Genomic DNA, 12,807 nt, shown 5'->3' with positions numbered 1-12,807 from the left:
TTCCTTGGCATTGTAGTTTTCAACTGTGGTTGATTTTCTTTGTAGCATTTTCCCAACTCCCCTGATCCACCAATATTATACTCTTAGGGTTTGTTGTTTGTTGTCTGTTGTCTGTTCCCCTGTTTGCTTCTCCACACAAAAGTAGAAGTTTCTGTCATACCTTGAGTTCTCTCATGCTCAGAACTAACTCACTTTTCAGTTTTCTCCTCTTACTTTGGCTTCATGAATTTAAGATAGAGGCACGATAAAATAAATTATTCTTTCCATTTAAAAAATTATATTCATTCTAATATGCCAATCTCATAAGAAAATAGAAGTCTGCTGTCTTTCCACAACAAGCATTCAAAAAGAGACAGAAATTTTTATTTATCATCTCTTACCTTGACTATTGTAATAGTCTGCTAATTTGGTTTTCCTGCTTCCATTATCCTTTCCAATCCAGCTCCCATAGGGTTTTCAAAAGGTTCCTAGGACACAAATGAGTCCGACCATGTCATTTACTCTTCACAACAACTGCATATTGCCTCTAGGGCAAGACAAACTTACCGTCATAATTGCAAAGCTACCTTTCCATCTTTTATTTCATATTACTCTCCCTTTTCCCACTCTACATTCCAAGTAAAGAGACAATGTGTAAACTGTTTCCCCATATCATCTTTATATTTCCGGTCTCCATATGTTGGCACCAACTGTCCCCCATGTCTATAATATACTCCCTCTTCAACTCTACCTCCCAGAATTCTTATTGTCAAGGCTTATTTCAGGTACCCCCTGTGAAGCCTTCCCTGATTGCTCTCTTATTGGACCCCGCGGCCTCCCCCCCCCCCCAACTTTATTTTCTGTTTAAATGCTTTATCCCCTGCACAACCCTTACATAGAATGTAAATTCCTAGAGTAAGCGTGTTGGAGGTGCAGGGGGTTCAGAGTGATAGGGAATCTCTATATTCTCAGCAACTTCGAAACAGTTGGCACTTAATCACAGAGAAAGTAAAGCCCTATGCACCTCTTGTTTTACTTCCATATCCCACTTTGTAGAATCATCATTGCCAAGTAATATGACGCCACTCTTTTTGCTTTGGAATTACATATTTTCTATCCTTTTATCACTTTAGATTAAGTAGTCCAAGTGACTTCTAAAGCTTTTTCTCTCTGTGTACTAGTCAACCTAAGAATATTACTGTATTTGCAAAGTAAAGACAAATTGTTTTTGATGTGACAGTTGTTGATAGGAATTGCCTGGCATTTCCAAGACCTGTCATTTTTACATACTTGGTGATTCCGAGAAATCTTTTTTTAGCTGAATTTAATTATACCCATTATAGTCCTTGTTATTTATTCAAATATAATTTATGATAGTGATTGCTGGCTCTAAGGATGAGTTTACAAATGCATGATTAGAAGCTTCATTTGGGAGTATAGTCTAACCATGTTACTAACTCCATTTGGTATTTTCTTCCCTGAAGCCATTATAAAGAGCTATCAATTAAATTAATAATAATGACTAGCATTTATATCATGCATTAGGGTTTGCAAAGTGCTTTTCAAATATATCTCATTTTATCCTCACAACAACCCTGGAACATAGGTGTTGTTATGATCCCAATTTAACAGTTTAGGAAACGGAAACAAACAAGGTAAATGACTTGTCCAAGGTCACACAATTTTAGTGTTTGTGTGATCCTGGATTTGAACTCAAAGTTTTTCTGACTTCAGGTCCAGTGCTGTATCCACCTCTAATACTTTATGCCACCTATCTGCCTATGTAAATTCAACAACAGTTGTTAAGCTAGACCACTGATCTTCAAAGTGAACACCTTAGTGGGACTTCAGGTGGTATATATCAGTTAGCTGAAGGTCAGTATAATAGACTGCATCCTACCTTCTCCACAGTACACAATTGTGGGACTTTTTTCCATGACAGCCACACGTATCCATCAATCATTATGGCCCAGTACTCCTCTTATGGCCCCCTGTCAGTTTGGTATGTATCTGATCTCTCTGCCTTTCTCCAAATATTGGCTCCAAGAAGATGTTTAATTCATTTATTCCCTCGGTATTCTTACTTTTTGTTCTTCCAGATGAATTTTGTTGCTGGTTTTTCTAGCTCTATAAAAGAATTCTTTGGTAGATGGATTTTACGGCACTGAATAAGTAAATTAACAGGTAGAATTAGGGGGCAGCTAGGTAGCACAGTGGATAAAGCACCGGCCCTGGAGTCAGGAGTACCCGAGTTCAAATCTGGCCTCAGACACTTGATACTAGCTGTGTGACCCTGGGCAAGTCACTTAACCCCCATTGCCCTGCCAAAAACAAAAAACAAAAAACAAAGAACAAAAAAAACAGGTAGAATTGTCGTTTTGATTATGTTGATTCGGGCTACCCACTTAATAGTTTTCCTATTTTTTAAATGTCTTTTGTGGAAAGTGTTTTGTAATAGTGTTCGAATTTTTGTCTTGGAAGGTAGAATTCCAAATATTTTATATTATCTGCCATTATTTTTAATGGAATTTCTGTCTCTTGCTACTGGGTTTTGTTGGTAGTATAAAGAAATCCTCATGATTTATGTAGATTTATTTTATATTCTGCAACTTTGCTCAAGTTGCTAATTGTTTCCATTAGTTTTTTAGTTGATTCTCTGGGTTTTCTAAATATACCATCATGTCATTTACAAAGAGTGATAGTTTTGTTTCCTTGTCTATTTTTATTCCTACAATTTCTTTTTCTTGTCTTATTGCTATAGATAACATTTCTAGTTCACTATTGAATAATAGTGGTGATAATGGACATCCTTACTTCTCCCCTTATCTTAGTGGGAAAATTTTGAATTTATTTCTATTACAGATAATGCTTAGTCTTGGTTTTAAATAGATAATACTTATTATAAGAAAGGCTTTATTGATTCTTATTCTAGAACACTAGAAAAAGTAGTCTGAAAGTGGTCTGGAAGGGCAGTTAGGTGGCACCAGCCCTTCATTCAGGAAGACCTGAGTTCAAATAAGGCCTCAGACATTTGATACCTACTAGCTGTGTGACTGTAGGCAAGTCACTTAACCCCAATTGCCTCACCAAAAAAGAAAGTGGTCTGGAAAAGGTATGTTTAATATTTCTGTTTTTCTGTATTTTGGGTGAGGTTTTTATGCTCTAATATATAGTCAGTTTTTGTGAAGGTGCCATGAGTAGTTGAGGAAAAAAAGGTATACTCCTTTTTATTCCCTTCAGTGTTTTCCAGAGGTTCTTCTAAGATTATCTTTATCTCCTTGATTTTATTTTATGATTAGATTTATCTTGCCTCTGATAAGAGGAAAGTTGAGGTACTCTACTATTATAGTTTTACTCTGTTTCTTCTTATTTTTTTGGTGAGGCAGTTGGGGTTAAGTGACTTGCCCGGGGTCACACAGCTGGTAAACATCAAGTTTCTGAATCCTGATTTGAATTCAGGTCCTCCTGACTCCAGGGCCGGTACTCTATCCACTGCGCCACCTAGCTGCCCCTCTGTTTCTTACTGTAATTCATTTAACTTTTCTTTTAAGAATTTCAATGCCATGCATATATGTTTAGTATTTACTTCATTGTCTATGGGGTTTTTTTTTAGAGATATAGTTTCCCTGCTTACCCCTTTAATTAGGTCTGGTTTTGCTTTTGATTTGTCTAAGATTATGATTGTTACTCCAGCCTTTATTTACTTCAGCTGCTGCATAATAGATTCTGCTCCAGACTTTTATTTTGACTCCATATGTATCTCTCTGTTGCAGATGTGTTTCTTGTAGGCAACATATTGTGAATTCCGGTTTCTAATTCATTCTTCTGTTTCCATTATATGAGTGGATTTATTCCATTTATATTTATAGTTTTAATGACCCCCGCCCCAGAAGGATCATACTCGATTTTGCTGGGTAGGTTATTTCTGGTTGTAATCCCAGCTCTTTTGCCCTCCAGAAAATATTCTAAGCCCTCTGTTCCTTTAACATGGTAGCTGCTAAATATTGTGTGATCCTAACTGTGGCTCCACAATATTTGAATGGTTTCTGGCTGCTTAGAGTATTTTAATTTGGCTATAATGTTTCTGGGAGTTTTGGGATCTGTTTGACTGGTCAGTTCTTTCAAGTTCTGTTTTACCCTATGGATCTAAGATATCAGGGCAGTTTTCCTTGAAAATTTTTAAAAATATGATATGTAGGCCATCAGGTAATGTAGTAATTGTAAATTATCTCTCCTTGGTCTATTTTCTAGGTCAGTTTGTTTTTCTAATGAGGTATTCCACATTTTCTTCTATTTTTAAATTTTGTTCTATTGTTTCTTGATGTCTCATGAGGTCATTATCTTCCAGTTGCCAAATTCTCATTTTTAAGAATTTTCTTCAGTGTGCTTTTTCCTCTTTTTCTATTAGGCCAATTCTGTTTTTTTGTTTTTGTTTTTGTTTTTTTACTTTAGCAACAAACATTTATTTTATTTTCCAGTTACATGTAAGGGTACTTTTCAACATTCATTTTGATAAGATTTAGAGTTCCAAATTTTTCTCCCTCCCTCCCTTTTCTCCCCCCTCCACAAGATCACAATCAGGTTATATATGTACAAATCCACAAGTGTTCTTTTTATCAGTTCTTTCTATAGGGGTGCATAGTAAGCTTCTTCATTAGTTCCTTGGGATTGTCTTGGATCATTGCACTGAGAGTAGTTAAGTCATTCACAATTACTCATTGAACAACACTGCTGTCACTACACACAATGTCCTCTCAGCTCTGCTCACTTCACTATACATTGATGTTCATTAATCTTTCAAGGTTTTTCGGGGATCATCCTGTTTGTCATTTCCTGTAGCACAAGTAAGTCCATTCCACTACAATCATATAACACAGCTTTTTCCATCATTCCTCAATTGATGGACATTCCCTTGATTCTCAATTCTTAGCCTCCACCAAGAGTTGCTATAAATATTTTTTTGGTACAATTTTTCCCCCTTTTCTCTTTTCCATGATTATTATTGTTAACTGTTTCCCTTCCATCCTATTCCCTTCCCCATGATATTTATTCTGTTATCCATCTTCTTTGATCCTATCACTCTTTCAAAAGGGATTTGCTTCTGTCTGTCTGTCCCCTCCCCCACTCTGCCCTTCCTTCTTTTGCCCCTCTCTCTTTGTCCCCTTCCCCTCCTATTTTCCTGTAGGTTTAGAGAGATTACTCCACCCAATTGAGTGTGTGCATTATTCCCTCCTTGAGCCAATTCTAATGAGATTGAGGTCTTTGAGCCAATTTTAATGAGTGTTAGGCTCATTTACTGCCCAGATTAAATAGATTACTCCATCCTGTTGGGTGCTGTCTATTAGTTCTTCCTTGAGGCAACTCTGATGAGTTTAAGATCTTTGAGCCTTTTCTGATGAGTGTAAAATTCATTTACTGCCCTGCTCCTCTCCCATCTCTTCCCCCACTCCATAAGCCTTTTCCTGTTACTTTCATGTAGGATTTGGCTTCTGCCCTTCCCCCTCCCCCAATGAATTCCCTTCACCCCTCAATTTAACCCTAAAGATGTTATCATCTAGCTAAGTGACACAGTGGACAAATCAGCACCCCTGGACCCAGGGGGATCCCAACCAAAACCTGGCCTCAGACACAAGACAGTCACCCACTGTATGACCCCAGGTATGTCCCCCAGCTCCAATTTTTTTTTTTTATGGTTCTCTAGGGATTTGTATTTGAAAGTCAAATTTGCCATTCAGTTCAGGTCTTTTCATCACAAATATCTGAGAGTCTTCTTTTTCATTAAAGTCCCATTTTTTCTGCTGAAAGATAATGCTGAATTTTGCTGGGTAGGTGATTCTTGGTTGTAATCCCATTTGCCCTTTGGAATATCATATTCCATGCCCTCCAGTCCTTTAATGTAGAAGCTGCTAGGTCTTGTGCTATCCTGACTGGGGCTCCACAGTACTTGAATTCTTTCTTTTTGGCAGCTTGCAATATTTTCTCCTTGACCTGAGAGACTTGACTCTGGAATTTGGCTATAATATTCCTAGGAGTTTTCTTTTGGGGATCTCTTTCTGGAGGTGATTGGTAGATTCTTTCAATTTCTATTTTAGCTTCTTCTAGAATTTCAGGGCAATTTTCCCTGAAAATATCTTGGATGGTGTCTAAGCTCTTTCCTTGATCATGGTTTTCAGGTAGACCAATAATTTTCAAATTATCTCTCCTGGACCTATTTTCCAGGTCAGCATTTTTTCCCAGAAGATATTTCACATTTTTATTCATTTGGATTTGCTTTATTGTGTCTTGGTTTCTCATAAAGTCGCTGGCTTCCATTTGTTCAATCCTTGTTCTTAGGCAATTATTTTTATCAGAGAGCTTTTATACCTCCTTTTCCATTTGACTTTTCAAGCTGTTGACTTTTTTCTCATGTCTTTCCTGCATCACCCTCATTTCTCTTTCCATTTTTTCCTCTGCCTCTCTAACTTTATCTTCAAAGTCCTTTTTGAGCACCTCTATGGCCTGAGACCAATTCATATTTTTCTTGGAAGCTTTAGATATAGGGGCCCTGATGTTGACATCTTCCTCTGAGGGTGCCCCTTGGTCTTCCTTGTTACTGAAGAAACTTTCTATGGTCCTCATCTTTCTCTGTCGGCTCATCTTGCCTTTCTTTTACTTGACTTTTAGCTCCTTAAAGTGGGGCACTGTTTTCCAGGCTGCAGTATCCCAAGCTTAAGAAGTCACAAGTGGTATGATTTACAGAGAATCAGTTCTTCCCTCTTCCGGCCTGTTTCCTGGTCCTAGATGACCCCAGACCAACTTGCTAATCAACCATCTTTGTGTGTTGTGGTTGTTAGCTCCACCGAGCCTGTGCCCCTCCCCCAACTGGGCCACCTGGTTCATAGTTGGGGGTACAAAATCCAAGTTCTGCCTTAGCACCAGCATAGACCCCTGTACTCTCTCCCCTGCCCAGGGCTCAGCCCACTCACCAGACTGTGAGCTTAGTTCCAGACGACACTGGTGCTTCAGCTGATTCAGAGGCTCTGGGGGTCTTCTTCTCTGGTGAGGACTTCCTGAGACTGGATCTGTGTCAGGGTGACTGTGGTGTTGGGCCCGACTCCTGTATCAGCACAGCAGCTCCCTCCTTCTGACCTTCCAAGCTGTTCTTGGTTAGAAGATGATTTCAGCACATTCTTCTGTGAGTTTTGCTGCTCCGGGCATTTTCCTGTGGCCTTATTTGGATGTTTTTTGGAGCCATTGTGTCATGAGTTCGGGAGCTCACTGCCTTTCCCAATTCAGTTTTTTTTTTTTTTTTACTTTTTTTTTTTTTTTTTTTAGTGAGGCAATTGGGGTTAAGTGACTTGCCCAGGGTCACACAACTAGTAAGTGTTAAGTGTCTGAAGCCGGATTTGAACTCAGGTACTCCTGATTCCAGGGCCGGTGCTCTATCCACTGTGCCACCTAGCTGCCCCCCAATTCAGTTTTAAGATGTTATTTTCTCCAGTATATTTTATGCCTTTTGCCAAGCTATTTTTCTTTTCATAATTTTCTTCTTTTGCTTTCATTTTTTACCTAATTTTTCCTCTCCCACTTTTATTTGATTTAAAAAATCATTTTTTAGCTCTCCCAGAAATTCTTATTGGGCTAGTGTCCAATTCACTTTTTCCTTGGGACTTTCTTATGACTATTTTGACTTCATTGTCTTCTGAGCTTATGTCTATATCTTCACTTTCCGCATAGTAGCTTTTTATTTTCAGGTTCTTTTTTGTTGTTGTTGTTGGCTCATTTTTTTTTTCCTGCTTTATTTCTTGATTTGAAACTTTATCTCAAGCTTCAAACTTTTTCATTATTGTTGTTTTCAGAGCTCTAGTTCTGGACGTTTGGAAGATTTTGATGCTTCCAAGTTGTTTTGGTCTTTGCTCTCCTCCTGGTCTGCACTCTGGTCTTTACCTAGGAAGGGCCCCCTGATCCCTTGGGTCTGGAAGTTATACTGCCCCTCAGGACTTCCATTCCCTCATGACTTGAAAGTGTTCCTCTCCACCTTTGAAGCTATGACTCAGAAGTGGGTATAGATAATGGCATTGCCAAACAATATCTAGTCCTATGTCCAGTTCTAGCACAGGGGTATCCTGTAATCTCTTTCTGGCTAATTGCCAGGTCTCCTTACTTACCTTCTCTGACTTGAGAATTCCCAAAGCTGCTACTGCTTCTCTCATTGCCCTTAGACCTAGCACTGGTGTTTTATCCACATGGGCCTCTAGTTCAACCTCCTCCCTTGTGTCACAGATTTCTCTGACCTCCTGTTATGTTTTGGATTGGAAGAATGTCTTACCCTTATCATTTGTTGGCTCTGCCATTTCGGACTTTGAGATATTATTTTAAAGTTGTTTGGAGGGCGATTTTGGAAGAGCTCAATTGAACATTTTCTCTAGACTCCACCAACTTGGCTCCATCTACGGAAGTCTAGAATTTTTTTTTGTTTGGTTGGTTTTTTGTTTTGTTTTAATAAAAAGAGGTATTTTATTTTGTCAGACCTTTTTCTGCTTCTGTTGATGTAATCTTAATATTTTTGTTGTTTTTATTATTAATGAGGTCAATTATGTTTATAGATTCCCTAATATTAAATCGACCCTGAATGCCTCTTTATAAATCCAGTCTTGTCATAGTGTAAAATCTTAATATTGTATTCTATTCTTTTGGCTAATAATATTTTATTTAATTTTTTACATTCATTAGAAATGCTGGTCTGTATTATTTTTTTCTTCTGTTTTGACTCCCTCGTTTAGGGTATTCAAATGATATTTGTATTATAAAATAAATTTGGTAGAATTCCTTCTTTTGCCATTTTTTCGGTATTAAGTTTGTATAATCTTGGAATTAATTGTTGTTTTAATGTATTATGAAATTCACCTATATTCATCTGTCCTAATTTTAAAGGTACCAGTTTTTGGAAGAAGCATTTCAAAACCAGAAGGGTGCAATTGAGAATTTATTGGCAAAGCTTCTTGAAAAGAAAAATTATGTTCATTTTGCTGCGACTCAGGTGCAGAATAGGTAAGTTTGATATTTAGGGTCATAGTTTACCCCTAATCAGATTATAAAATACAAATTTCTGGTTTTATTGGGGTTTTAAAAATATGTTTATTATTAAGCATGTGTTTGAATCTTCTATCGTATTCTGAAATGAGCTCTGACATCTGAGTTTGAGGAGATAATAATACTTAATAAGCAAAACATATAATGATATAACAAAAATCTTTGTACTCCTTTAGAGTGTTTTATATTAGAAAATTACAAAGAAAAGCAGGAGTCTGAAATCCATGTAAGATCTTCTTAAAATGCACTGTTGTTACTAGCCTCCTAGCTGGGGAGAAGTCTTAATAATAGTAGTTAGCCAAATTTAAGAACATTTGAAAAGTCACTTCCTTTTGTTTACTCTCCTAAAACATTAAGTACCATGGTGAAGGGTTAACATATAGGTAGGTTAAAAGGATTAGGACTGTTCAGTGTGAGACAATGAAGACCCAGAGTGAATTGGATCAAAATCTATAAAATTATAGAGTATGGATAAGGTGAATGTGGTATTAATTTTGAAAATTCAGGTAAACTGAGAGACAAGGTTTCGAATACGATCGATTTATTAAGCTAGCAGTAACCAATAAATTGAGTCCTTAGCCTTTTCAGATAACTAAAAACTATGAGGTAGGGCTTAATAATTTTTATATAATCTTGGTAAATAATAATGAAGAAAGAATAGATTTGGGTAGGTAGTAGGGAAGATAATGCTGCTGGTTACAGATTTGACAGCATCATGGGTATGAGGGCAACATGATTGATTACATCAAGGAAAGCAGGCTAGTACCCCAAGTGGCTCTAGTAACCACCTCTCTGTCATTAAGGAATGTTTAATTGATTTATAGTACCCATCTGCAACCTGTTGGCATTCTTACTGGACCAAGAGTAGCAGACTTCCTGGCTCCTAGGCAGGTTTGTTAGGGAGATAAGACCCTCTGTAATTGTACAAGGACAGGCAGGATAGATGATGGTATACCTTATGGAAAAATATTGCATCAATTTGTAGGCCTTTAAAAAGATAACAGAATTTTCTGAGGAGCTGAAGGCATGGTAGATAACAGTTCTTATCATTAATTATTACTTTAACTGAAAGGGAAAACATTTCTTGAGCTCAACTCAAGGACATAGAAAGGGGTCTTAAGCAGATATAGAATCAATTAAAATATGAAATCAGCACACTATAGATCAATTACGGAGTAGAATTTCAATTTCTCAGTGGATTTTTTCATCACATGCTGAAACTGAAGGAAAAGGAGCCACCCTTGAAATTTAAAATTTGTAAATTTAAGAGAAATGAAAGGAACTAATACTTTTCATAGTATTTGGTGAATAAATGGAACTGTTTGCCTATAGTGATGATACAGGTTGAAACAATATAGGCCTTTGCAAATTCCATCCATTTTGGAAATGGCTCCTTATCTTTATCTTGTGCTTAGATTGGGAATTAAACATACCTTATGACTAATAATAGTCATCTAACTTTTGCTTAGGAAACACAGGCCATTTCATTTTAGCTAGCTGTTAGTTGTTAGGAAGTTCTTCCTGTTATTAAGGTAAATGATGCCTCCTTGTAATTTTCTTTCATTGGTCCTAGTTCTGCATACCAGGCCAAGCAGAACAAATTTAAACCCTCTTCCATATGATAATCCTTCTTGGATCTTTGAAGGATTTGAAGACTATTATGTCTCCCCTTAAGGTTTTTTTTTTTAAGCTAAACATTTTTAAATTGTTTAATTATTTAAACTTCAAATGGCATGGTTTTGAGCCATTTAATACTGTTTACTTGCCTGAACATAAATATTCTTCTTCAAATATGTTAATGGAACACACCTTTCTAGTTGTACAGTGTCACCTCCCTCACACTGAATACTACTCTTACCATGCACCACTAAATTCTTCTTAGTTCTTTTTTGCCTCCCCAGTATGCTGCTGCATCATTGTACTTTAGTTTTGCTAAAAACCCCTAAATCTTCTTGTCAGGTCATCTACTTGTTTTCTAGCTAGGTTTGTCATATCCTATATTTGTGAGGTTTAATTTTAAACTTTAATATATTGTTTATGTTAGTATTCATAGCTTATATTTATACAGTGCTTTTAGTTTCATAAAACTCTTTATATGTATTATCCCATTTGATACAACTCTATGGTGTATGCCCTAATTTTAGCATGCGTGCCTCGTGCCCCCCCCCCCCCACACACACACACACACTTTACAGATGAAGAAACTCAATCAGAGAAAGTGAAAAATAGTCTTTGAAGAGGGATTTAAAACCCATCTTCTGGGCTCCAAGTCTCTCTACTATGAAATGATAGATATTAGTGTGAATCATAATGACCTAAGCTGATTGCTATCTAGTTTATGTAAGTGTGGGGTTTTTTTAAAGTTTCACTGTTAGCTATCCTTTTGATATGTAAATTCATGAAGTTGTTTCAGATGAGTGTAGTTAGTTCATCTGCTTGTCTATACACACAATTGGTATAAACCATTTAGACTGAATTGACTGGTCAATCATGCTAAAACATTTGAACTAATTCCACATAACACAGGACTTAATCAAGCACCTGATTGAGTAAATTTCTGGATCATTGACTGATTCAGGGATATAGGAGAAATTTGTAACCTAATGATGTATTTCTCTTATTCAGGATAAAAGAAGTAAATGAAACTAACAAACGAGTAGAACAGGAAATTAAAGTGGCCATTTTCACTCTCATCAATGAAATAAATAAGAAGGGCAAGTCTCTCTTACAACAGCTAGAGGTATGGTTTAAAGCTAAAAAAAATGTTTCTCTTGCTCATTCTTCGGCTGTTTCAGATGTTTATTAAAAGTTCTCATTAAATGTATTGGAAGCATGAGTATAAAGTATGTAATTGTAATATGTAGAAAATTCCTAGTACTTCAAATCTATTGACTTTAATGTATAAAGTACAGAGAGAAGACGTGCTCTGGGACTGAAAAAAAGTGCTTTTTGAATAGAGGTTAGGTGAAATGTTAGACAAAATTCCTCTGGGGGAATAAAAGGCAAGTCTTTAATATTCCTTGCTTCTGTGCCAATAAGGGGCTTCAACTGATTCTCTTTCATATGGAAGTATATTGGGTTTCATAATTTTGCTTGAGTCATTTGTGGTATTTCTTTTGACATCTTTTAAGTTCTCAATTTTATATAAAATGTAATTTTCCAAATTAATCTAAAAGTTTATTGTTATGTTTCTGCCATTGGTATCTTTAAGCACATATTTCCAAATAGTAATGCCCCAGCTCTCAAATGTTTTTTCTGATCACACATGTATGATCATTTGTTACTGTTATCCCAAGAGCAGATTAATATTATTTAAAATGTAACTTATGTACAGATTGAACTTCTTATTCTAAGTGCACAAGTAATAGATGGCATATTTTTGCTTTGTATTTATTAATACTTTAAACTAAAATTGCCAGTACTGAAATTCAAATACTGGCTCTCAAATTCCATTAATACTTAACTCAGGATTTCCCTTATCCTTATCTCTGTAGAACAAAATGGAAATATTTCCCACAGTGAGATAGAAATGAAAGAATGGGGGAAATAGTTGTTGAAATCCCATATCTAGTATAATGGACTACCATAATGTGAATGTTTAGTTTCTGTAGGGCTTATAAAATTTTTCTTTGAAACATAACACTTAATGCTAGCCTCTATATTTTGATACCTTTTTCTCCTTACTATGTATACATATTATTCAGGTAGTGTTTGTAATGTATTTCAGGGTCAAAAAGTAATCATGGCATAAGCTTT

The 12,807-nt window shown here is 36.4% G+C and overlaps 1 protein-coding gene across 1 annotated transcript in view; it reads left to right on the top strand.

The window, feature by feature from the left end:
- TRIM33 (tripartite motif containing 33) overlaps positions 1–12,807 on the top strand; it is a 159,557-nt gene that overhangs the window by 105,888 nt on the left and 40,862 nt on the right. Inside the window, 2 exon segments of the mRNA XM_044000548.1 lie at positions 8,893–9,009; positions 11,677–11,791. Of these exon segments, the coding sequence (XP_043856483.1) occupies positions 8,893–9,009; positions 11,677–11,791 (232 nt within the window).

This window comes from Dromiciops gliroides, chromosome 4 (genome assembly GCF_019393635.1).
Source record: "Dromiciops gliroides isolate mDroGli1 chromosome 4, mDroGli1.pri, whole genome shotgun sequence".
Lineage (NCBI taxonomy): Eukaryota > Metazoa > Chordata > Mammalia > Microbiotheria > Microbiotheriidae > Dromiciops > Dromiciops gliroides.
Note: the sequence above shows the minus strand (reverse complement) of the source record. Positions and strands in the feature narration are given on the sequence as shown.